Here is a 27,956-nt window from a genome sequence, read left to right on the forward strand (position 1 = left end):
AAGAATCTTAGAAAGGAGAAGAAATAAGGATGTATTCAGTCCACTGTGTTTAACCGAAGTGTTCATTTTATCCTTTAGTTTGACTCCCTATTGAGTCACCTATGTGTTATACTTTTCATTTTAATTCAGCTTATTTTGCTGATTTCTTCATTGTACAAGGACATTCTTAAAATCAGTCAATGCTACTTGGGTCTGTATATGTCAGTTTTTGCTCGAAAATGTTGTCTATAGTAGTTTACTTGTCAAATCTCAGAACTAAGGACATTACACTTTAAATTTATTTCATATTGATTGACTAAGGCCAACAACAAAAATTAAACCCCACATTAACAAATTTATAAAATGTTATTAATAGTATAGTGGTAGAAAAATTCACAAGTAATAATTTTTGGTCCTCCATTTTAGAAGTTTGGGAAGTTGATGAACAGATCAAGAAGCAGCAGGAAACACTTGTGAGGAAAGTCACATCCATCTCCAAGAAAACTGTGATTAAGGAAAAAGTCATTGAATGTAAAAAAGTTGCAAAAATATTTCCTCTGAGTTCAGATATTGTTACTTCGAGACAAAGCTTCTATGAATGTGACTCACTTGTTAAGGGTTTGGAACAAAATTTAGATTTACTTAGTTATGAGAAAGGCTGTGTAAGAGAGAAAAATTGTGAATGTAATGAGTATGGCAAACCTTTTTATCATTGCTCATCCTATGTTGTAACCCCCTTTAAGTGTAATCAGTGTGGACAAGACTTCAGTCAGAAATTTGACCTCATCAGACATGAGAGAATTCATGCTGGAGAAAAACCTTATGAATGTAAGGAATGTGGAAAAGCCTTCAGCAGGAAGGAAAATCTTATCACACATCAGAAAATTCATACTGGGGAAAAACCATATAAGTGTAATGAATGTGGAAAAGCTTTCATTCAAATGTCAAACCTCATTAGACACCAAAGAATTCATACTGGGGAGAAACCTTATGCATGTAAGGATTGTTGGAAAGCCTTCAGTCAGAAATCAAATCTCATTGAACATGAGAGAATTCACACTGGAGAAAAACCCTATGAATGTAAGGAATGTGGGAAATCCTTCAGCCAGAAGCAGAATCTTATTGAGCATGAAAAAATTCATACTGGGGAGAAACCTTATGCATGTAATGAATGTGGTAGAGCTTTTTCTCGAATGTCATCTGTTACTCTACATATGAGAAGTCACACAGGGGAGAAGCCCTATAAATGTAATAAATGTGGAAAAGCTTTCTCTCAGTGCTCAGTATTTATTATACATATGAGGAGTCATACAGGTGAGAAACCCTATGTATGTAGTGAATGTGGGAAAGCCTTCTCTCAGAGTTCTTCTCTTACTGTACATATGAGAAATCATACAGCTGAGAAACCCTATGAATGTAATGAATGTGGAAAAGCCTTCAGCCGGAAAGAAAATCTTATTACACACCAGAAAATTCATACTGGAGAGAAGCCTTATGAATGCAATGAATGCGGGAAAGCTTTTATTCAGATGTCAAACCTCATTAGACACCAGCGAATTCATACTGGTGAAAAACCCTATGCTTGTACAGTGTGTGGAAAAGCCTTTAGTCAGAAATCAAATCTCACTGAACATGAGAAAATTCATACTGGAGAGAAACCTTATCATTGTAACCAGTGTGGAAAAGCCTTCAGTCAGAGACAAAATCTCCTTGAACATGAAAAAATCCATACTGGAGAGAAACCATTTAAATGTAATGAATGTGGTAAAGCTTTCTCTCGGATATCCTCCCTTACCCTTCATGTGAGAAGTCATACAGGGGAGAAACCCTATGAATGTAGTAAATGTGGAAAAGCCTTCTCCCAATGCTCATTACTTATCATACATATGAGAAGTCATACTGGGGAGAAACCATTTGAATGTAATGAATGTGGGAAAGCATTTTCTCAAAGAGCATCACTTTCTATACATAAGAGGGGTCATACAGGTGAGAAACGCCCCCAATACTAATTGAAGAAAGGCCTCACATATTGAACCCATGGTTTGTTTAAAATCTCTTGATCTAAGCTCAGAAAAATGAAAATGAACAGTACCTTTTTGAAAAAAAGTAAAACTTTGTTGGAGAGCCTAAGACTTGAGTAAAATGGGGAGAAATACCAGTATATAGATGGATAAATCCAGTATCATAAAATTCTCAGTTCTCCTAAAAATCTAGACTGAATGCAGTTCTAAACAACAATAATTTTCTGGAATCTTTACCAAGTGATTTCAAAATTCATGTGAGATAAAGTCTATGAGACAATTTTGAGAAAGAACGGAGGAAACCAGCCTCACCATATACTAAATATATAAAATTAAAGTGTGTTGTATTAGTGCATTAGTAGGTTCATAAACAAGTTTTAAAGAATAGAGTACCTAAAAACAGATCCGCGAATGTATATATGACTCGGTGTGTATTAGACATGAGATCATGAATTAGTAGGGAAGTAATGGCTTGATCAATAACAATTTGTGGAATATTTTGCTCTCCATATGGAGGGAAATAAAATTATACACAATCTTATAAAGAAACAGTATTCCAAAGGATTTGAACACTGAAATGAGAAAAGTCAAATATAAGATTTCTATAACTCTGAAGCAAGCAAGCTCTTTTTTTGGACAGATCCTTGCATTTACACTTCTTGAATACAGCCTATAGAAACAAATGATACATAAGAAATATACACACATGAATTTTAAACAATCTAAATGTGCATCAGTGAGTGGGTTAATGGATGAAAAATGTGATATATATTCAACTGATAGAATAGTGTATAGAAGTTAAAATCAATTAGATCCATCATGTGTAACATGGATAGTTATCTGGAACAATGTTGAGTGGAAAAAGTGAAGATAGAGATCAAACATATTGTATAATATTCATGTACACTGCAATGAAATCATTTACAAAGAACAGAACTGTTTTATTATTGAAATATGTATGTATGTAAACTATTTACAATGAATTAGAAAAATACATGCCAAATTATTGATAGTGTTCTCTCTGGAGGAGATTGGGACTGGGGTTGGGTGTTAATTGAAGGGGGCCTTTAGCTTTACATGTAATTTTTATGCTTTACAAAAGACGGTAGCATATAAAATAAATCTTAAATTTTGGTGATACATAATGGTAATATGAATGACTTGTCTTACTAGTGTTTTCTAGTTATTTCTCAAGCATTAAGAGGCCATGGGAAACCTTTGCCCATAAGAAGAAATGTATTCATGTGTCCTATCAGATGATGAACTATTTTATCAAAAATATCTTCAGAAAGGGGCCTGGGGTTATGGCTTAGTTGTAGAGTGTTCACCTAGCATGCACAAGGCACTTGGTTTGATCCTCAGCACCACATAAATGTAAAATAAAGATATTGGGTCCACCTAAAAAATATATATTTTAAAAATCTCTTCAGAAAATTAGTACTTAGTAGTGGTTGCTATATAGTATGAACTTAGCATACTTTATTAGTACTATCGTTTTTTAAATATGTATCTGAAGTTTGGACTCATCTTTGAATTAATAATGTTCTAGATTCAAATAAACATTTAATTCTTTAAAATTTATGGGCTGGGGCTGTAGTTCAGTGGCAGAGTGCTTGCCTAGCACATGTGAGGCACTCGGTTCAATCCTTAACCACCACATTTAAAAAAAAAAAAAAAAAAACCACAAAGGAATGCTGTTCATCTACAACTGCAAAAAAAATTTTTTTTTGAAAGTCAGATGCTAGTATTACAAATGAAATGTGTTTTTATTTACTATTTTAGGGGATAACAGGTCTACACACATTAGTACACACATTAGCTACCCATTTAGTGTGTCATTATTTGATAATAGATTTTGTAGGTTCATAGCTAACCAAATCAGTAAGATTTTTTCTAAAAACTTGACTTTGCTGTTTTACTGTTCTTTACATTTTTCTATACAACCTGCATAGGTAGTAATACCATTGTAACTATTTTGATATTGTGAAATGCAACTTTTTATTTCCTTGAGGTGGCCATAAGCAATTTTGTAAAATTGCTTAGTATTGCTGAGTTTTAACATACCAATCCTTCTTCAACTCTTGACTTATATATGCCATATTGAATTTTAGTTAGAAGCTGTGGTAGTGCTAGATTCTGAACTATAATAATTGAGTTCCTTTAAAAGGCTCTCATGCTCCAACAATGTGGACCAGCCCTACTTAAGATAAGTTTTTATTATGCCATCTCTATTGTATTATTTGATATACACAAAACCACTAATGCCTTTTTAAAAAAGGAGATAAGAATTGAGGGTGTTGGTCACAATGGATCTTTAGCTTTTATGTTTAAACGTCAATTCCATTTGAAGTTGATTTCACAAAAGTAAATCATAATTTGTAAAGTAAAACATGACTACAAATTCTGTTATTAGCTATTTTTGAAGAGATACAGTGTGTCATAAAGTAAAGGGACTTATTTTTATGAAAGTAACAATAATAGTTTGTAAAACTTTGTCTAAATGAGTATTGCCATTTTCTTTAATGGTCTTTTATTTAATAGGCTTTATACTAAATTTAGTTTTGTAAGCAAAGCTAATATCTGTAGATTGTTTCTGAATAAAAAAATAGTTTACAAATTTCATGCATTTACAAAAAAAGCCATGTAAATGTTTTCAGTTGCAAGATATTGGGGTGTGTGTGTGTGTGTGTGTGTGTGTGTGTCATTTTTCCATGATTTTCTTCATATTTCTTTTCTTTTTTCTTTTGGTGGACCGTACTTTGTGTGCTTTAAATTCTCTGTTCCTTTTCTTTAAAAAACTTTCAAGTCAACAGAAAAATTTAAAATTCTAATTAAGGTTCAAAAGACTTTCTTAGCTTAATTCCTTAAACTAAATCTGAAGTCTAAGAATAGTGTTTGCTGATATATGTCAGCAAGCAAATCATCTCATCTCTATAAATACATTTTCCCCCTTCTTGAGGGATAGAAATAATAATATAAGTGAGAGAACAGCTTAGGATACTATTATTCAAATCATGGCAAATCCCTCTTTACCTAGATAAACATGGAGAAGATAGATAGATACTAAATTTATAAGCACCAGTTTCTGTGAATCACCTTGGAACACAATAAATAAAAAATTAATAATGGCTTAGACTACAGATAACAGCAGTAGAAATTGGTAGAGTTGAGAGTTTGGAGGTGATTTCATAGAATTTGCTCATGTGAAAGATGAAGAAGAAAGAAAAAGGATAATGCTTGTTTTTATGATGAGCAGCTGGCTGAGTACAGAAATTGTTGGATAAAGGGAGCTGCTTTATGCAGGGTTATACTGTGTCCCTGAGGACAGCCTGGCCCCTTTTGCCTCAATTTAGGACAACTCTGAAGAGTCATCCCAGGTTTAGAGCTCTCTAAGGAATTGCAGTTGTGTCACAGTTCAATTTCCTCTTCTTCCACCCGGTTCTGTTTCCCTTATTTCTTTTATCAGTCATATTCCCAAGAGCTTTCTCCTGTATTCCTTACCCTAATTTTCCATCTCAGATTCAGTTACCAGGGAACCTAACCTAATACAGTGCAGCCATTTGCAATGTCAGTTCTCAAATTAGGAGGTTTTTTAAAAAATGTTTTTAATTTTAAAATTAATACACTCTTTACATATGAATAATATATTTTGTGAAAAATAAGTTTTCTAAAAATAATAAAAGTGGCATATGTATATTATATAATTTTAGGGATATCTTTAATTACTTCATGGAAGATAGCCAGGTTCTCCTATCTGGAGTTTTTTTGTTTTGTTTTTAGTATTGGGAATTTAACCCAAGGGCAGTTTACCATTGACCTATATCCCCAGTCCTTTTTGAGACTGATTCTCACCAAGTTGCTGAGGCTGGTCTTGAACTTGTGATCCTCCTGTCTCAGTCTACCTAGCCACTGGGATTACAGGTGTATCCCAGTATACCAAGCTCTTATCTGCTTCTGTATTAGTAATGTCACATTTACATAGACTATGGACCTCCTGTGTATACATGAGAGATTGAGAGTGAAAAAAAATGATTCATAGTATTACTATGAAAACAGTTTTTATATCAGGGACCCTGAAAAGAGTCTTTAAATGAATTATTTAAAGAATTTGGATTTTGACACCTGGCTAAGTGTCTTCAAAAATGCAATTTGAGCCAGGCACAATTTTTTTTAAGTACTGGGGGTGTAGTTAAGTAATAAAGTACTTACTTAGCATATGTGAGTTCGTGGGTTCAATCCCCAGTACCAAAACCAAACAAATTCCTCAAATGTTGTTAACTTTAAAAAGTATGTGAAGTACCAAAGCAATGTATTGGCATGCTGTTGATAATAATGTAGTCCCAAAGGAAGAGCTTGAGAACCCCAAAGATATAATGGCTAAAGGAAGTATTAAATATGTGGGTAAATAGAAATAAACATTGACAGTGGAGAAGAACAAAATTGACATACAGGGTTAAAAAATGGTATACTGTAAACCAATATTATGTGATTTAAAGGACTTAACTTAATGATTTAACTTAAATTAAAGGGTTAACTTAAATCCTTTGGGTTTGACTTAAAATATCAACATCCGCCCCCCTCTTTTTAAAGTTAAAGCTAATGTTTTGATATACAGATTTTGTAGGATAGAAGAGAACCAAAATTCATATCTTAAGATAACTTTTTTTTTGTCTCATTTAATAGTCTATAGTTAGGCAATTCAGGACTGGTATGGATCCACTTTGTTATTTTCCATCAAGTGTGGTAATATTATTCTTCTTTTGGCTCTTAATTACACATCTCAGGGAGCCAGGTACATGGTGGGGATGCTGGGCGGGCAAAAAGGCATATTGATTGACTTTAAGGGACAAGTGTTGAAATGTATACATTATTTTCCTTCACACTCTAATGACTAGAACTTAGTAATGTGGCCAGATATAACTGCAGAGCTAGCCAAGAAGTCACAAAGATACATAGCACCCAGCTAGAAAATGATGCAAGTCAATGAGTATTCATGGATGGTAGAGATGTGAAAGAGGATATCAATAATGGAGGTTTTGTTTGTTTTGTTAATTAAACTTTGAATGTCTATATAAAAGTTCAAGATTTCTGATTTCAGCTGACATTTAAAGGATTTGGAAGTTATCCTTGGCCTTATAATGGTGGATAGAGATCACTTTTTTCTTAGATCTGTGAAAGAATTGAAGTCACAGGGTAGATTGCTACTCTGAATTCTGGAGACAAAAGAAAATGCAGATCATAACAGCCAAGATCTGCTTATTTAGAACAAAAATCACTGGAGCCATAAATTGTTAAGAACAATTATTTTGATGAATTGCTGAAAGTTGAAGTGGCTTGGGTGTAAGAAATTTCAGGGGCCCGGCCTTAAAGGGACCTCCACACTTTCATGAGTATTCTCAAGGGAGGGGTCTGAGACAAATTCCTCTGTGGCAAAGGGGAAGAGAGAGAAAGTGACCTTTATGAAATAGACTCAGCATGTTTTTATTACCAGACCTTGTCTACTTGAGAGAAGGGCACTTAGCCAATACCAGCCTTTCTAGCCTTTCTGTCTAGCTAAAGGAGAAGAAGACTTAAAAATGCATCTGAAGCCAGGCACAGTGGCATACCTTTAATCCCTGCAGCTCAGGAGGCTGAGGCAGGAGGATCACAAGTTCAAAGCCAGCCTCAGCAATGGCAAGGCACTAAGCAACTCAGGGAGACCCTGTCCCTAAATAAAATAAAAAAGGGGGGTGCTGGGGATTTGACTCAGTGGTTGAGTGTCCCTGAGTTCAATCCCCCTGGTACCCCACCCCACCCCCAAAAAAAAAAAAAACCCTTCCGAAGATTACATCCTAGGGGCTCAGGCTCCCTAAAAGATAAGATTTATTTATAAGATTATACAGTGCTTCCCCACCACCACATAAACAGGGCTTTCTGTATAATAACAGTGGATTATATCTGAAAGAGCTACAAGATAATCTGTATTTCAGAAGGAGATCTTATGGAATCCCAAAGATAACTGAGTAGGTGTGAGAACCAAGGACACTAGAAAAAACTGAAACCTCTGGTATCTACTGCAAAAGTAAACGCAGTCCAATTACTGGCTAAATAAATGCAAAGTCTCATACTAAGGCCTACTTACCTCAGTTTATACTACCTGATTTATAAGTCATGTTTAAAGGAAAGAAAGAGTAGTTTGAATACCCAGGGCAAGCATCAGAACCAGATTTAAATATGACACAAATTTTGCATTTAGATAGGAAATTGAAGGGTAACTATGATGAAAATGTTAAGGACACCAGTGGAAAATGTAGATAATATGCAAAGTAGATGGTTAATGTTAGAAAAAGATGGAAACCAAGGATCAAAAGGAAATGCTAGGAAAAAAAATAATAATTTTGATGGACTTATTAGGTGACTGAACACAGCCAAGGAAACAATCAGTAGGCTTGAAGATGTGTCCCAAGCTGAAATGAAAAGAAAATAATATGATTAATCTAGAACAGAATATATTTGAACTATGACCCAGTTACAAAAGGAATTACATACTTGTCATTGAAATATCAGAAGAAAAAAGAGAGAGGTTCAAAGAACAAGCAGATTACAAAAAAAAAAAAAAAATCTACACATGAATATTTAAATCTACAGAAAACCAAAGACAAAGGGTAAACCTTGAAAGAAGGCAGAGGTGGGGAAAAGCATCTTTGCAATAGAAAAAATAATTTACATTGGACTTCTCTCCAGAAACCATGTATGCAAAAGAGTGGAATGAAACACATCAATCTCTGAAAAAAAAAAAAAAAATTCTCAGTCTAGTGAAAACATCCTTCCAAGTGAAGGTAGAAATAAAAATTTTCTTAGAACCAGATATTTAAGGAAGACCTTTGTGAAGACCTTTGTCAGGGTTTCTTCACAAAGAAATGTCTACACACACAAGGAATACATACCTTCCAGAAATAGTTTTGAAATGTCATAAATGAATGGTTGCCATCCTCAGTAACATTCAGGAGAAAAGAATTAGGACACATGATACTGAAAATGTCCATTCTCCCCCAGAGTTTACAAGACATAAAGGGAGCAGACATCAGTCCTCAAAATCTTCCCAAAAATAGAAGAGGAAGAAATACTTCCTCATTCCCTGAGATCAGTATTACCCTGATAGCAAAGCCAGAAAGACAGCTACAAGAGAACTGCAGGCTAACATCCTTTTTGAATACTGGTGCAGGAATCCGCAACTAAGTACTAGAAAACTGAATTCAGTGGCATATTAAAAAGAGTCATACACTCTGAACATATGAGATTTATTTCAGGAATGCAAAGATGGTTCATCATACCAATTGTGATACACCACATTAATAGACTAAATGGAAAAGGACATGATCATTTCAGTTGATCCCCTCCCCCCAAAGAAGATTTACCAAAATTCAATCCCCTTTATTTTAAAAACTCTAAAAAACTAGAAGGTAAACTGTCAATCTTAGACAGGTTACATATGAAGAACCCAGCATCATAATGGTAAAGGTGAGGTAAAAGATCTTTGACTCGGATACCAGGATCATTTACTGGGTAAAGGACAGTCTTCAACAAATGGTGCTGGGAAAACTCAATATCCACATACAAAACAATGAAGTTGGATTCTTTATACCATATATAAAAATTAACAATGAATAATAGACCTAATGATAGAGTAAAACTGAAACTCTTAGAAGAAAACAGAAATAACTTAAATAAAAGTTTCATGACTTTGGATCAGAAATTATTTCTTGTATATAAAACCAAATGCACAGGAAAGATAGTATGTCTAGATCTTCTTTAATAGGTTAATTTTGTTTTTAAAATTACCTGCATGCCTAATAACTTTTGTCTGCTTGATCAGTCAGTGATGGGAGGGTTGTAAAATCTCCCATCACTTTAGTCATTTTATCTCCTCCTCCTTATAATGCTCTGAAACTGTTTCATGTGTCCTCTCTAGAAGTTAACTCCTCATTTTTCAACTATTTTTCACAACCTCAAACTTGTCAATTACGACTTTCCACTCAAGTTTAGCTACCCCACTTCTAAGGATCCAGTACTAAGTACATGCTTAGTATTTACTGGGTTTCATCTTTAATACTGCAAAAATAATAACAATATGTATCTTTTCCAGAGTTCATTGTATTTGTGTGAATTACTGTGACATATACACAGTCTGCCTTTACTAGAAATAGAACTAGATGACATTTGAGAAAAGATCTGAAGGTAGTGAGGGAAAGAGACATTTCAAAATTTAGATATAGAACATTGAGCTGTACAAAAGAGAAAGTTCAAAGACCCTGTGAGTGAGTGGTGATGGTTGGTTTATTGACAGGTAGTCCCTGGAATTTTTAAACAGAGAGCTATAAAGATTGTGTGATAGACTTGAAATGGTACATTAGAAAAAGAAAAATCAAGATTTTTGGCCTGATTAACTTGAAAATTTCTGTTTGTCAAAGTGGAAGACCTATGTGAAGAACATGTTTGATGGTCTGCATAGCTAAATCCAGTAGACAACTGGATATGTGGATCTGGAACCTGGAGGAGAGATGTAACTAGAGTTATACTTGTATCAGCTGTAGGAATTTGGGGTGGGGGGAGTACCAGGGATTGAACTCAGGGGCACTTGACCACTGAGCCACACCCCCAGCCCTATTTTTTTTAAAATATATTTTCTTTAGTTGTAGATGGACACAATACCTTTATTTTATTTGTCTTTATTTTTATGTGGTACTGGGGATCGAACCCAGTGCCTCACACATGCCAGGCAAATGCTCTACCACTGAGCCACAACCCCAGCCCAGTTGTTAGAAATTTTTTTTTTGGGGGGGGGCGGGTGTCTTTATATATATATTTAATTGATTTTCCTTTTTAAATGATTTTCTTTTTTATTTTTAAAATTTTATTTTTGTAATGTGGAATGCTTTACAATTCTTATTACACATATAGAGCCCAATTTTTCATATCTCTGTATATAAAGTAGGTTCACATCAATTCATATCTTCATACATGTACTTTGGATAATGATGCCTATCACATTCCATCATCATTGCTAACCCCCACCCCCTCCCTTTCCATCCCACCCCATGCCCTAGTCTGCTCCTCCCATGTTCCCCCTCCCTACCCCGTTATGGGTCAGTCACCTTATATCAGAAAAAACATTCAGCATTTGTTTTTTTGGGATTGGCTAACTTCACTTATGCATTATTTTCTCCAACACCATTTATTTACCTGCAAATGCCATGATTTTTTTGAATATTGATTATATTCAAACCATGAGACTGGAATTCTGTTCCAGACATCTAAGGACTGATCTGGGGAGGAGCTCTACATTTGTAGGTTGAAGAAATGAAGAGGAACCAGCAAAAGAGAAAGTGAAGCCAGGAAATTAGGGCAGAAACCCAGGGAGGGTAATGTTCTGGAAGCAAAGTGAAGAAAATGTTTTAATGAGGAGAAAGTGGTGAACTCTACCAAGTTTTATAGGTGAGCAGTGTTGAAGTCATTGGTGTCTGTCATTCTTTTATCTAGTAGACTGATCAAGCAATTATTAGGCACTTGAAACTTTTCTTCACTTAGTGGGACTTGAAACCCTTCTTCACTTAGTGGGAAAGTGTTCAGTATTTTACTATTAAATATATATATCCTTTATCAATTTAAGGACATTTTCTTCTACTTCTGGTTTAGAGTTTATATCAGGAATAGGTTTTGAGTTTTATCAGATGAGTTTTTAGTCTGTTGAAGTGTGATAGATTTTCTCCTTTACTTGTGAATGTGGTAAATTGCATTGATTTTTGAATATTAAGTTCTTCTTTCATTTCTGGAATAAAATATTATAACACTTATCTTTTTATATATTAGTGGGTTCTGTTTGTTGATTTTTTTTGCTTAGATTTTTATATTGTTATTCATGAGAGATAACTGCCTCTAATTTTCTTCCCCCCCCCCTCTCTCTCTCTATATATATATATATTTTTTTTTTTTTTTTAATTTAGTTGTAGTTGAACACAATACCTTTATTTTGTTTTTTTGTGGTGCTGAGGATCAAACCTTGTGCTTCACAAATGCTAGGTAAGTGCTCTATCACTTGAGCCACAACCCCACCCCTCTTTCTCTCTTTCTAAAATTTTTTTCAGTGTTCTTATCAGGTTTTGGTGTCAAGGCCATTCTGATCTTATTGAGTTGGGAATTGTTAATTTTTTTTCTATTTCTTGAGAGTTCATATAAAATTGCTGTTCCATGTGTTTGGATGAATTGACTAATGAAGCCTTCTGGGCCTTTTGAGTGATTTTATATTTCTTTTTACTTCCCTTGGGTTACCATTCACCACAAGCTACTTCAAAGCCAAGTAAAGTTCCCCTGATAATACTATATATAGAAATGATTGAGACTGTATGATATTGTCAAAAGGATAGGCAAGTTGACCTGTGGAATGGAAAAAGGAACCCAGATAATATCCTCACTTATATGGAATTCTGGTATATGAGGATGTGTTAGTTTCTTGGGGCTGCTATAACAAATTACTAAAACCTTGTTGGCTTTAAAATAGCAGAAATTTATTCTCTCATAGGAAGAGAGGCCAGAAGTCCGAAATCAAGGTGTCAATCAAGACTGTGCTGCCTCCAGAGGCCATAGATGAGATTCTTTATCTCTTCCATTTTCACTTGGCTCCACTTTTTCCTTGGCAGATGGCCACATTGTTCCAATCTCAGCCTCCCTGGCCACATGGCCTTCTCTTTATGTGTCTCCCTTCTGAGTGTCTCTTGTATAAGACAATGTGATTGAATTTAGGGGTCACTCAGATAATTCAGAATGATCTCATCTTGAGAGCCTTATTGCAGCTGCAAAGTCCTTGTTTCCAAATAAGATCTCATTTGTAGGTTCCAGAGATTAGGATTTGAATGTATCTTTTGGGGGACAACCATTCAACCCACTACACATGGAAATAGGACATCAGATCAGTGGGGAAAGGAGGGACAATTGAATGGTTGGAGCAAGAAAAAAAAAAAAACTTTATTTGGCAAAAAGATGAAAATAAATTCATGCCTCCTACAAAACACAAAAATCAACTACATTCAGACGAAGGATTTTAATGCTGAAAGTAAAACTTCAAACATATATTAGTTGTATGTCTTTTGACTTTAAAGTAGGGAAATACTTGTTAATAAAACACGAAAGGAGTTGATTTAAGAATTAATAGCACATTTGTCTATTCAAAATGCCCATTCATCAAATGACACCCTATAGAAAAAAAATAATAAATAAGGAAAAATGTTTGCCATACACATCTTTATTTCAGGACCTAGTATGAAGAAGCAACATGACAGTCTCATTGCAGCGGGCAAAGAGAGAGAGAGAGAAGCTGTGTAGCAGTTCTTGAAGCTCTGAGAACATGTCACTTACATTTCACTGCTCTGAACATGTCATTTTTACATTTCACTGGATAGTTCAGGTAACATTGTTGAGACTAATGTCAATAGGCAAGAAATATAATTCTCCTCTCAGGAGGGGCCCAGAAGAGAGTGGTAAAAAATATGTGATAATATCATGCTCCCACACATCAACCAGCTATATGACTAAATGTGGACCCCAATGGACCAGTTATGAGCATGTGTATAATTTAAAGGTTGTGATTTAATATAAGCTAGATAACCTGCCAGCATAACCAGAGACAAAGCAGAAAGACGTGGATCTTGTATTTTCATTTCTTCCCAGTAGGACCACACTCCTTATAGTTCTCAAGTCCAAATAATGTCCTAAAACTTGATTGAATGTCTTTAAAAAATCAACTCAGAAAAAATGAAAAACAAGCATCCACTTCTAAACTCATGTTTAAAATATAAGCTGGGGTTGTGGCTCAGTGGTATAGTACTTGCCTGGCATATTTGAAGCACTGGGTTCGATCCTCATTTTTTTTTAAAAAAAGATATATCTGAAAATAACTATCATAGTTTTTCCGGTAAATTTTTTTAACTTTTTTTTTAGTTGTAGATGAACACAATACGTTTAGTTATTTATCTTTTTTTATTTTGTTTTGATTTAATTAGTTACACATGACAGTTGATCAATAATCTTGACATAATCATACATTTGAATCAGATGGGATATAATTTCTCATTTTTCTGAGTGTACAGGTTGCAGAATTACATTGGTCATGCAGTCACATATATACCCACAGCAATAATAATGCCTATTTTATTCTGCTGTCCTCCCATTCCTCCCTCCCTCATCCCTCCCCTCCCATCACTACTCTCTACCCAATCTAATGTGACTCACTTCTTTTTTTTCCCCCCCTCACATCGTCATACTTGAATTCTGTATAACGAAGGGGGTCTCCTTCCCTCTTCCATGCAATTCCCCTTCTCTGTCCCTTTCCCTCCCACCTCTCTTCCCTATCTAGAGGTAATTTTCTTCTCATGCTCTTCCTCCCTACCCCATTTTGAGTCACCTCCCTTATATCAGAGAAGACATTCTGCATTTGTTTTTTGGGGGGATTGGCTAACTTCACTTAGCATAATCTGCTCTAATGCCATCCATTTCCCTGCAAATGCCATGATCTTGTTATTTTTTAGTGCTGATTAATATTCCATTGTGTATAAATGCCACATTTTTTTTTATCCATTCATCCATTGAAGGACATCTAGGTTGTCTCCACAGTCAAGCTATTGTGAATTGTGCTGCTATAAACATTGAAGTGGCTGTGTCCCTGTAGTATGCTGTTTTTAGGTCCTTTGAGAATAGTCCAAGAAGAGGAATAGCTGGGTCAAATGGTGGTTCCATTCCCAGTTTTCCAAGGAATCTCCATACTCCTTTCCAAATTGGCTGCACCAATTTGCATTCTCACCAGCAATGTATGAGTGTACCATTTTCCCCCGCATCCTCACCAGCACTTGTTGTTGTTTGACTTCAAAATGGCTGCCATTCTTATCTTCATGTGGTGCTGAGGATCGAGCCCAGTGAGTGCCTCACACATACTAGGTAACCACTTTACCACTGAGCCACAGCCTTAGACCCTTCAGTGAATTTCTGATGGAAGTGTGCATTTGTCCTAAGCTTTTCAAAGGTTTTTGCTTTTGTTTTTGAGTCAAGGTCTCACTAAATTGCTTAGGGCCTCACTAAGTTTCTGAGGCTGGCTTTGAACTTTCGATCCTCCTACCTCAGCCTACTGAGTCACTGGGATTACAGGTGTGTGCCACCACATGTAGCTGAAATTCTCTTAAATTCACTCTGTCCCAAGGATTAATAGGGAGTGTAGGGTTTTGCGAAAAAAAAGGGATGGGTTTGTTCCCATTAAAATCACGTTGCACTGGCCTTTTTCTTAGAATTTCATATAATGAGCATCAAAAAATTTTACTTATTTTTGTTTTGAAGAAAACTTGATGGTTCTTAAACTTGTAGATTAAAGAGCCAGAGACAGTGTATCCAAGATCTTTAGTAAGAGGGAATCCCCAGTTCTGTTGCTCTGTACTGGGCCTGTTGAAAAGCTCTTTTGACAGAAGTTGAATGGAGACTGGATATGCTAAGCCAGGTTGAAATGTAGAAATCAGAGACCAAGATCCTGGAAGTGGGAAGTTATTACCCATCCAGACACACTGTAGGAATGAAGGACACAAAGCAAGGAAGCATCTTGAACATGGACTCTCTCTCCATTTATTGAGTTTCTCTTTGATTTCTTAAATCAGTTTTACTGGGCTGGGGTTGTGGCTCAGCGGTAGAGCATTCACTTTTTATATGTGAGGCACTGGGTTCCATCCTCAGCACCATATAAAAATAAATAAATTAAATAAAGGCATTATATGAATTATAACTTAAAAAATGATCAATTTCATTTTTTCTCATTTTTGTACATATTAGGTTTATGCTTTAGTATTCCATTTTGGGGTGGTGCTATGTGTACATGGTTATTATAATTTAAATTTTAAGTTCCACTTGCTCATTGTTGTAAAGTGATTGATTGGCTTTTATATATTGACCTTCCTATAATTGCTTATTAGTTCTAGCAGTTTTTTTTAATTGAGTCTTGCACATTTTCTACATAGACAACCATTCCATCTGCTAACAAAGAGTTTTCTTTATCAATCTGTACACTTTTCTTATTACATTAGATAGAATTTCCAGTATGATGTTTAAAAGGAGTGTGAAGAGAGGATATTCTTGCCATATTCCTTATCTTAGCAGGAATATTTATATTTCTCAACATTATGTTAGCTGCCTAGTTTTTTGGTTTGGTTTCAAATATGTTCTTTATCAACTTGAGGAAATCCCTTTAGATTCCTAGTTTCTGGGTTTTGTTTTTTGTTTTCTTTAAATCATGTTTGTATATTGGATTTTTTCAAATGTCCAACCAGCCTTATATATCCTACTTGGTTGTTGTGCATAATTCTTTTTCTGTGTTGTTAAATTTTGATTTACCAATTTTTGTTAAAGATTTTTGCATCTATGAGAGAGAGAGAGAGAAGTCTTTTTAGCTGTTTTTTGTTTCTTGTAATGTGTTTGTCCTTATTTTGGTAATTGGTTATTAGGGTAATGCTGGTCTCATAAAATGAGTTAGGAAGTATTCCCCTCTTCTGGGCATGGAAAAATAAGAATTCATACCCCATTTGAATCAAATGTATGATATGTCAATATCATTGTATTATCTTGAGCAACTAATAAAAAAAAAGAATTAGTATAAGTTCTGTCTGATTTGCTAGAATTCAGCAGTGAAGCCATCTTAGCCTAGTACTTTCTGTTTCACAACATTATTAATTATTGATTCAATTTCTGTTGGTATGTCAAATCTTTTGTAATTGTCATTTAGTTCTTGAATATGCCGTTCCTTATTTTTCAATCTTTCTTCTGGTTTGGTTTTAAGTTTTGTAGAAATTCCTATTAAAATATCCTTGAGCTGAGAGGATTTCTTTCCTCAGCCAAGTTGAATTTAAATGTGCCCATCAAAGGCATTCTTCATGGGCTGGGGATGTGGCTCAAGCGGTAGTGCGCTTGCCTGGCATGCGTGCGGCCCGGGTTCGATCCTCAGCACCACATACAAACAAAGATGTTGTGTCTACCGAAAACTAAAAAATAAATGTTAAAAATTCTCTCTCTCTCTCTCTCTTTAAAAAAAAAGGTATTCTTCATTTGTTATACTATTTATTATATGTAGCATTTTCTTTTTATACTTAGAACTTCCATCTTTCAGCTTACATTGTCCATCTTTTCTTGCATGTTTTATATTTTTTTCACTAGAACCTTTAGTATTTCATTCATAATTATTTTAAAATCCTACTCTGATAATCACAACATTCTTGCCATATCTGATTTTGGTTCTTTCCCTTGCTCTACCTCTGCAAACTGAGTATTTTGCTTTTTACTATGCCGTGGATTTTTTGGTTTTGTTTTGTTTTGCTAGTTGGAGTCGGACACAATACCTTTGTTTTATTTATTTTTATCTGGTGATAAGGTTCAAACCCAGTGCCTCACACATGCTAGGCAAGTGCTCTACCCCTGAGCTACAACCCCAGCGCTGCCTCCTGTTTTTTTTAAACTGAACATTTTGTACTTGTAAAACGAACTTGATAAATAGATCTATATTGATGTTGTAGTTTAAGTTGGTGGGGTTAGTTACCTCTGATTCTGTGATTTGGTCTTGATGTTTCTGTGAACTAGTGTCCCCATACTGTGAACTTCACCAATGTTTCTTCATTTTTACACCACCCCCCATCCCCCATTAGGTGGGACAGGAAGACTACAGTGAATCAGAATTGGTTATTTCCCTTACCCCAATTGGTGTGGCTTCAATAAAATCCCAATAGGTTAGACTCTGGTGTAATAGTTATCTCAGGGCAAGCCTTGTTAAGAAAGGACTTCTCTGTATTTCAGTAGGGCAGCTTTTCCTTTCCTTCTGCCGGATGCACTCTGGGATTTTTCTCTGATCTTTACTGTAAGAACCTGGTTGGTCTCCTGGACATATATCACAAAAGTGTGAAGGTCTCCTGAGACTGATTCCTTTGGAGTTTTTACCACTCAAAAGTTGTCCAAACCTCTAGTAATTCATCTATTATGGTTCAGGTTTTTCTACTCTATTTTGGATTTCTGTGGTTTTGCTCTGTTGTGATTCTCATATCTGTCTATCTGCCTCTTGAACTTGGGGCAGCAGATTGCCCTGTGACCTTCCTTGTCCTGATGTATCAAGATGTTGATTTTTCAATTTTTTAATTGTTAGGAGAGAGTAACAAGTTCCAAGCTCTTTATCTGCCAAACTAGAGAGACCAGAACTTCTAAATACTCTATATTTTTAGTCTGAAATATATTTGTAGTCCCTCGATTAGTTTGGATATCAGGCTGTTTGCCTGTCATCATTTCTCTCCTTTTCTCTAGCAATAGCAACCTGTCTTATACTTTATCACCCACTTGCTTCCTTTTTTTTAATATTTGTAATTGTAGATGGGCACAATACCTTCAGTTTATTTATTTATTTTTGTTTGGTACTGAGGATCGAATCCAGTGCCTCACACATGCCATGTAAGCGCTCTACCATTGAGCTACAACCTCAGCACACTTGCTTCCTTCATGACTAAATTTTTGTTTACTTTTGCCATTTTCCTTTTTAAAAATTTGAAGCATTTACATGATGTATAAAATCTTTTTCTTCTTCTTCTTTTTTTTCTTTCTTTCTTTTTTTTTGCACCAGGAATCGAACCCTGGGGCATTTAACCACTGAGCCACTTCCCCAGTCCTTTTTTTTTTTTTTTTTGAGACAGAGTCTCATGAAGGCTGGCTTTGAACTGTGATACTTTGATATTCTTGCTTCAGTCTCCAGAGTTACTGGGATTACAGGCATGCCCCACTGCACCTGGCTAAAAATCTTGTATGCATCTTGCTAACTAAATTTTATATATATATATATATATATATATATATATATATATATATATATATATATATATATATATATATATATATATATGTATATATTTCCCAGATCAATAATTAGAATATTTTTATTTCCTCAGAAAATTCCCTTGGTTCCTTCCCTCATAATGACTACCATCCCATTCAAAAGTCACTACTTCTGACTTTCATCTCCATATATTAGTTTTGCCTGTCCTAGAACTTTGTATAAACTGAATCATACAGCTAGTTTAATCTCTGGCTTCATTTGCTCAGATATTGTAATTTTTAATCCATCTTATCGTATGTCTCAGATTATTTTTATTAGTAAGCAACAGTACCACGATTTGTTTATCCAGTCATCTGTTGATGAATATCTGGGGAGTTTCCATTTTGGGAGCTACTAGAAATAAAACTACCATGTACATTTGTGTTCAAGTCTTTATAAAGATGTGTTTTCAGGGGCTTGGGCTGTGGCTCAGCGGTAGCGCACTTGCCTGGCATGTGTGAGGCACTGGGTTTGATTCTCAGCACCACATATAAATTAAAAAACATACAGATCTATCAACAGCTAAAAATTAAAAATTTTTTAAAAAGTGTTTTCATTTCTCTTAGATACCTAGGATAGGATTAACTGGGTAATTAGCTTTGCAAGCTATGGAAATATTGGCCACCATGGGAATTTGAACTGATAATGTCAACTGTACCCAGCATTGGGCAAAAGCCTCAGCAGCTATTTCTGGGACATAATTAATGACAGTGTCCTAAAGATATTTTAGTGTTCCCATGTAACCAGCTGCTGTTTACTAAATTTAACATCTGAGAGCAACACAAGGAGCCATTTTACAAAATACTTCTAATATAGTTCCTGTGAAATGACCTTGGCAGAGGGCTATATTGAGACTGGTGCTCTGTTTCAAAGTTATTCCTTACTGTAATAGTGGTACCCTTTCATGCATTGGAGAGGCTCAAATCACATTCAAATTTGTAATATTAGTTTCTGAACCTTTGTGAAATGTTATTTTCTTATTGTCTGGCATACAATAACTTTCTAAAGATCTCCTGGTATCCAAAGTAGAGGCTTGATTTCTGCATTGCCTAGGAGTTCCTTAAAGAAACAAATGCTACAGGCAGAAAATAAGACAGAAGTAATTGAGCTAGCAGCAGACGATAAGGCATAACCCATGGGGTAAATGAGGCCTCCAAAGTTAGAGGTGGGAAAGGATTTGTCTCCATATACCAACTATTTATGTAGCAGCAGAAGCTACTGAGCGTCCTCCAGTAAAATTCAATTCTGACGCTACTCCCCAGTTTAGATGCCAAGCAAACTCCAGGTGGTTTTACCTATGGTTCTGATCAACCAGCTATAAATTGGAATTTACACAGCCCCTCCTGAGTTTCAATGAATTTGCTAGAGCATATCACAGAATTTGGGGTGAGGGGATGGAGATAAACCTAATGGATAGAGTGATTGATCCTACTTCCCAATGAGTAATAGGATTGTTGCTGTTCAGTGAAGGTAAAGAGGGCTATATCTGGAACCTGGTGATTGTCTGACATTCCTCTCAGTACTTTTATGCCTACTAGTGAAGGCTAATGGAAAAATTACAGCAATAAAAAGAAAAATGGCAGAATTATTGAAGAATCAAACCACGAATGGTCACCTTACTAGGTAAATAATCCAGAGGATCTGAGGTTATTATTAAAGGCAGTGGAAGTATAGAGTAGGTTGTTCAAGGAGGAAGCCATAGACATGAGCTGTAACCTCATAGCGAATTACAGACATAACGACTATAGTTTTTGCATATTTTCTCGTGATATGAGTGTGTTTATTTTTATACTAGACACATTTTTGTCTTTCATTTTTATTTTATATATACATTTTTTGGAATCTAAAATAAGACAATAAGCTTTAATTTATTCTCTAGATAAAAGAATATTCAGGGGTAGGGTTGTGGCTTAGTGGTAGAGTGCTTGCCTAGCATGTGTGAGGCACTGGATTCAATTATCAGCACCACATATAAATAAATAAAATAAAGGTCCATTGACAACTAAAAAATATTAAAAATAAAAAGATTATGTAGTGAGGTTGTAACTTTAAGAAGTAATTTAGCTGGGTGCTGTGGCCCACACCTGTAATCCCGGTGGCTCAGGAGGCTGAGATAGGAGGATTGTGAGTTCAAACCAGTCTCAGCAAAAGTGAGATGCTGAGCAACTCAGTGAGACCCAGTCTCTAAATAAAATATAAAATAGGGCTGAGGGCGCTGGGTTTGTGACTCAGTGATAAAGCGCTCACCTAGCACATGCGAGGCACTGGGTTCGAGTCTCAGCACCACATAAAAATAAATAAATAAAGGTATTGTATCCAACTGCCCCTGAGTTCAATCCCCAGTCCCCCACCCCCAACCCTCCGCCAAAAAAAAAAAGTAATATCATGATAACAGCAGTTAATCAGCTAGTAATGTTACCAGTTATTGGGACTGTGCATTTTCTCACCTCAATAGCTATACTTTACTAAGTAGAAATGTGGAGTTATTTTGTTGTAAGGAAACTTCAGTGTATGTGAAAAAGGATGTGTAGGAACTGAGTAGCCAAAGGGGGGTGGACTGTGCCAGTTATTAATTTATTTCCTCCAAGTTCAGCCTTTAATGCCTGCTCTGTGAAAATGGTTTGGACCCTAAGCACTTATCCTTTACAGTGAGTTAACTTTTGTCAAGAAAGAGAATGAGAGGGTCACTGAAGGAGGAAGTGGGGGGTTCTCTTCCTGGCTTTGGATGCTGCAGGTAACCACCTTGCTGAAGCTACTTTATAAGATACTGTATGTTCCAGATCTCATGCCACTGTGGCACACCAACCCCCCTGATGTTGATGCCAGGCATTGACCGCAGGCCTTATACCACTCAGACTCACTTTGAGTACCTGGCATCAGAGCAGATTTCTCCACTATCCAGTAGGCCACAATCACAGCTTCTCCAGTGAGGTCTGAAACCTACCCTTGGGGGTAGGTTTGTCCTTCTTTGGGTATTCTCCCTCAACCATAAAGAACCCTTTATAGGGCTGGGGTTGTAGCTCAGCGGTAGTGTGCTCCCCTCACATGCGGGAGGCCCTGGGTTCAATCCTCAGCACCACATAAAAATAAAGGTTTTGTGTCCATGTACAACTAAAAATTTTTTTTAAAGAACCCTTTATATAAGTACTTTTTATGTCCTTATGGTTACTTTCCTATCATTAATATTTCCTTGTATTAAAATCTGCTTAAATTTTTCTGTGATTTTTGTTTTTTAATTGAGCTCAAACTGATAAAAATTATAAGAACTGACTATAGTTAGAAAAGCCTCCTTATCTACTCTTGAGGGAGGCCCACCATCATTCATCTTCACCCTTAAGCTCTCCTGATTCTCAACTCCCATATCTCATAAGGTAGGGCAGATTGCTATCAGCCAAAAGCATCAGTGACTTATGTCTCCTCAATGCTCTTGCTTCCTTGGAAGATCATAATTTTCATAATAAAAATGCACACCTTTCTTCCAAATAATGAACAGAACACTGGGCATGATGGAAAATCTCAATAACTTGAAAATGAATATCTGTTTGCAATGGTGTTGTATTACCTAACCATTACCACTTTAACCAAATGATCAGATTTAGTATCATTAGACATGAAATGACATGATTCCATTTTTTTCAAACAAACAAACAAACAATAAATAAATAAATTGGACACAATATCTTTATTTATTTTTATGTTGTAGGTTTAGAGAGACTTAACATTAAATGCAGTGCCCAATCAAAGTTCATGAATTGCATTTAATGCAGAAAATTTTATTTAAGATATTTGGGGGGAATTTGAATGTGCTTGAATTGTGGAATTATTGTTAATTTCCTTTGGTAGGATCATGGAGTTGTAGTTAAAAGGTACACAGGGCATATACTAATGCATGAAATGATGTATGTACACTATTTTGTGGTTTGCAGTATGTTTGTTACTTTGTTTAGTGATATGTGTATGAGATATTGTAGTAGTTAGTGTTTGTTAAGAAAATAACTTTTTCTTAGGAGATATGTTTAGACATGTTTGGTAGTGAAGTAACATGATACTTAGATTATTTTGAAATGGTAGAGTCAGAGAATCAGAAGTGGCAAATCATTAATGGTGAATCTAGGTAACAGGCACGCATAAGAGTTCTTTGTGTTATTCTTTCAGTGCTTATGGATATTTAAAGTTTTTGAAATAAATAGTTGAAGTAAATTGTCTACAAGAGGACTCCACTTTATCACATAGGATAAGTAAATGTGGAAGGCACTGAGCTACTTGGGGATGCAGCCAAAAACCCCACTAAGAACAAGACAACTAGTGAACTAATTTCCTTTTTTTTTTTTTTAGTTGGACACAATATCTTTATTTATTTATTTTTATGTGGTGCTGAGGATCGAACCCAGGGCCTCGCACATGCTAGGCGAGCGCTCTACCACTGAGCCACAACCCCAGCCCTAGTGAACCAATTTCTTAAACTGTTTCTGTAGGAAAGTTTCAGGTCTAGAAATATATAAGTTGGGGCTGGGGTTGTGGCTCAGTGGTAAGAGCACTTGCCTAGCATGTGTGAGGCCCTCGTTAGATTCTCAGCACCACATATAAATAAATGAATAAAATAAAGGTCCATAACATCTAAAAAAATAAATTTTAAAAAAGAAAAAGGTTTTATATCCTAGTGGCAAAGAGCGCTCAATAAGTAAGGGGGAAGGACTAACTTGTCAAGAACATGGCTTTCTAATGAATGGCAGGACATGCTGTCCTCTTCCTGCTCTGAGGGGTTTCCTTATCCAGAGACAGGATTAGAAATCTGAAAAAAAAAAAAAAAATAAGTGCTAGGACTATAATCAAAGTATGGGCAGAGCTGCATTCTTTTCTAGGATCTACGGGAGAATCTATTTCCTTGCTTTTTTTTCCCCCCTTCTAAAAGCTGCCTGTATTCTTTATTCTAGTCCCTTCCTACATCTTAAAAGCGCATCATTCTAACCTTCATTTCTCTTGTCATTTCTCTCTGACTCTGTCCCTTTTGCCTTCCTCTTACAAGGACCTTTCTTGGGCCTACTCAGGTAATTCCAGATAATCTTCCCATCTGAAAAGATCCTTATTGAAATATATCTGCAAAGTCTCTTTCACCATGTAAGATAACCTAAATATAGGTTCTTGGGATTAAAACTTGCCATTTGGGAGACAAGACCATTATTTCATCTGCCACTCGTCTTATTCGCATCATTTGATACGTGAACTTTTTGTTCCTTTAATTTGTTCATGCAAGGCATTTTGTCATTAGATTTCCCCCCCCTCCCTTTTTTGGTACTGGAGATTGAACCCAGGGGCGCTTAACCATTAAGCCATTGGATTTCTTAATGCTCTTCAACTAGAAAATCTTTTACATAATTCATTGTATAAATTTTATACTACATTATTGAAATCCGCCTTTTATTTGGAATATTTATATCTATAATCATAAATGAGCCAGGCGCAGTGGCATACACCTAAAATCCCAGTAGCTGGGGAGGCTGAGACAGGAGGATTACAAGTGCAAAGCCAGCCTCGGCAAAAGCAAGATGCTAAGCAACTCAGTGAGACCCTGTCTCATTTAAATAAAATACAAAGTAGGGCTGGGGGTATGACTCAGTGTTTGAGTGCCCCTGAGTTCAATCCCTGGTACCCCCCCAAAAATAAAACATAAATGAAACTGATAAATAAAACTTTTGGTCTTTGTTGGTCTCCCTCTCAGTGCCTGTAGGGTCAGGGGGTATTGTGACCAGGTCTTCTCTGGGTTCTAGGAACAAAGGCTTGTCTCTTGGTTTCTTAACCCTTTTCCCTTTTTCTTTCTCTAAGAACTCAGAAGAGGAGAGAATTACGCATCTGGAGCCATGGTGGAGGTAAAGTTGTATTTGCCACTTTCTTCTTGGGAAGGACTTCTTGGTTTGGGGGACCTGTTCTTTTTCAGGAATCTGTCCAGATTTATAGTAATGAGACAGAGAAAGAAAAAGAGGGAAGAAGCCATATTTATGGAGCAGTTTTCCTAAGCTAGCCCCCAGCATGTTTCCTTTGCACACATTGTCTTATGTGACCCAGAATTTCCATTTCCCTGGATTTTGTTCATTCCCAGAATCCTGTTGACAACGAACTGCCTCAGTTATTTTGCAGGGAAGTTGAAGAATACAATAAGTTTATTCACATTAGTCTCACTAGTTTTTTTTAATTGTCCCCTCTAGGTTCACCAAAAATAGCCCTTTTGGCTTATAAACTTCTAATACCTGGAATAGCTGTATGCTCACTTATCAAGATAGAAATAACTTAATTGCATTCTTTCTAACAATTTAGGTAACATAAGATTTTTGCAAAAATGTCAAGATCTATTATGTCAGAGCCACCTATGGAAACACCATGTAGAGTCAGTGTAAATATTTTTAAATTATTTTTTATCTGCATACATGAGAATGTGATTATTTTCAGAGTAAGATCATACCGCTAGTAGAAGCAACTGACTTATTGAGCACTTACTTTTAGCTGCTGTAGTTTGAAGTTTTTTCCATATGTGATTTTGTTTAATCCACATAATAATCCTGTGAAACAAATTGGCAAGTCATAGTTGTACTGATAGCTGGCCTGCTTGCTTTCTCTTTTTTTCCTAGTGTATAAAGTAATGGTGGGTGTGTTGTCAGTGACATCTCAGATTTGGTGAAATAGGTTATTATACTAAATTGGCAAATGAGAAAATAGTTCTATTAAGTCACTTGTCCCAAAGTTACATAGTTAATAAATAGTAGAGCCAAGATTTCTAAATTGCCTTCTGATTTTCTTTGCCCACTTTTCAAAGATCACATGTTACCTTTCTTTTTCGGGTTTATTTTAAACACAGTTTACATGTTTTGCATATTTATTTGTCATTTATAAGCTATCTAGAAATATTTTTTTCACAAACTGTTTTATTTTACATTCAGAGGTTTCAAAATATACTCGATGAATCAATCTGTTACTTATATTGTTTTCCCTCTGTCATGCTGGTAGGCCTTTCAACTACCACAAAAATAGAAAGTCACTGGTATTTTCCTAAAGTACTTTTTTCTTTTGTTCAGAGTAATCTTTAAGATAAACCATGTAATCTATAACCAGAGAATGTTGGCTGTAAAAATTCCTAATTTGAAGTGTTTATTTAGATTTTGCCCCCCTATGGCTTTAGAGTAATTACTTTTAGAGAAGAGCATGGTTCTTGTAGGATGTGAAATCAGAGTTATTTTTCCTGGATATGCCTATGTATGCGGCTCTTCATTTATCTTGTCTTCAAGAATTTTTTTCACTCACAGAATATTATTTCTAATCTCGATTAATCTGTTTCTTCCGTTCATTTTGACTTTTCAGAATTCTGTGAGAATTTGTTGAGTTTGTCTTTCTATTCTCATCTATACCAGAACCTTCCTAAGGAGTCAGAAGAGGGCTCCCTCTCCATTCTCCACACTCTTTGGGTGGGGAGGGAGCTTCTGTCCCCCTGCTCTTCAACCCTTGATTGTCCATTTCTCCACCTGTTTCTTCCTTTCCTTAAAGTAGTAATTGCCCTTAGTTGATACACTAAAGGGAGGTTGTATACTGTGATCATATTTCTGCTATTTACTATCTGTGTGACTGTGGGTTTTCTTCATAGTTTCCTTAGTATAATGTGATCTATGAGGTTTAGGGAATATGATGATAAAGAAATACACCTAAATGTACCCTTAACTCTGCCAGCCTGGGGTTCCCCCAACTCCTGCCTCCTGGTTTTTCCAATGTCCAATGAGATACCAGGTCTCATTGTTTTGTTTTTTTCTCTTTCCTGCTTATGAGTTCACGCCTTATTGCCTCACTGTGCTGTCTTGTTTCAGATCAGACTTTGTAGGAGATATAGTGTACTGATCTCCTAATTATGCTCCCTGCCCCTTTTACTCTTCACCAGTAAAATAGTTTGGTCCTGTCACTTCCTTTATTTTGCTCATTGAGTTCCTATTTCTTTCAGGATAAACTCTTACTCTTTTATGTTCATTCTATTTTTATTCAAAAATACATTCTGTATTTACTGGAACATTAAGCCTAGCATTGGAGTATAATGATCAGAAGGATGTGTTCTCTCCCTGTCCCTGTCACAGACAGCCTGTCTCGGTATCTGCCAATATCTCTAGCTCCCTGGATTTTATTTATTTATTTTTTATTATTTTTTAATTTATTCTTTGATACCAGGGACTTAACCCAGAGGCACTTAGCCACTCACCCAGCCAGCCCTTTTATTTTTTATTGTGAGAGGGGGTCTCATTAGGTTGCTCACCACCTCACTAAATTGCTGAACCTGCCTCAGCCTCCTGAACTGCTTGGATTATAGGCATGTGCCATCACACTGGACAGCTCCCTTGGATTTTAAGGAGTGAATATGATAGAAATGCAGTTGTGGAGTTATGAGACATTTTTAAGGAGATTTCTGTCAGTTGGATACTAATACGTGGGTCCGTTTTGAACTTGTATAGTGTGTTTTCACCTTTGGTCACATTGTTTTGAGTCTGAATCTCTCTCCATGCATTTTGGTATCTTAGGAACAAGGAAAATTATAGTTAGAGACAGGTTAGCTGGTTGTATAAATTATTGAGAAATAATAACTCCTAACTCCAAAAGGATCCTAGGGAACTTCTCTAACTAGTGCCCAGCAATAAAAAATATTGAGTATGTAAGGTGGGCTGTTATGCAGCCAGTAAAAATGATGTCTGTTTAAGAATTTGCAGTGACATGGAAAAGTGATTAGGGCCAGGCACACCTGTAATCCAAACTACTCAGGAGGCTGAGGCAGGAGAACCACAAGTTCAAGGCCTACTTCTGCAACTTAGTGAGACCCTGTCTTAAGTTAAGAAAAAAGGGGGGGGGGGGGGCTAGGGATGTAGCTCAGTGTTCAGAGAGCCCCTGAGTTCAGTCCTCAACACCACAGGAAGAAAACGAAAAAGAGAAGTGATTTGGATTTACTATTCTAGGTTTGGGGGCTTAAGGTTTTGTTGGTTTTATTTGGTTTTGTTGAGCCTGGGTTAGTTTTATGTTGTTGTTGT

The 27,956-nt window shown here is 35.9% G+C and overlaps 1 protein-coding gene across 11 annotated transcripts in view; it reads left to right on the top strand.

Moving 5' to 3' along the window:
- Znf568 (zinc finger protein 568) overlaps nucleotides 1-27,956 on the top strand; it is an 80,078-nt gene that overhangs the window by 43,716 nt on the left and 8,406 nt on the right. For 9 of the 11 annotated variants that reach the window (XM_071605000.1, XM_027941237.2, XM_071605001.1 and 6 more), the window contains one exon: nucleotides 24,733-24,776. In XM_071605000.1, coding sequence (XP_071461101.1) covers nucleotides 24,733-24,776 — 44 coding nt within the window. Of the gene's footprint in view, nucleotides 1-405; nucleotides 4,536-24,732; nucleotides 24,777-27,956 lie in introns of those variants that run through there. The other 2 variants (XM_027941239.2, XM_071605006.1) reach the window with 1 other exon arrangement.

This window comes from Marmota flaviventris, chromosome 18 (assembly GCF_047511675.1).
Source record: "Marmota flaviventris isolate mMarFla1 chromosome 18, mMarFla1.hap1, whole genome shotgun sequence".
In the NCBI taxonomy this organism is placed as follows: domain Eukaryota; kingdom Metazoa; phylum Chordata; class Mammalia; order Rodentia; family Sciuridae; genus Marmota; species Marmota flaviventris.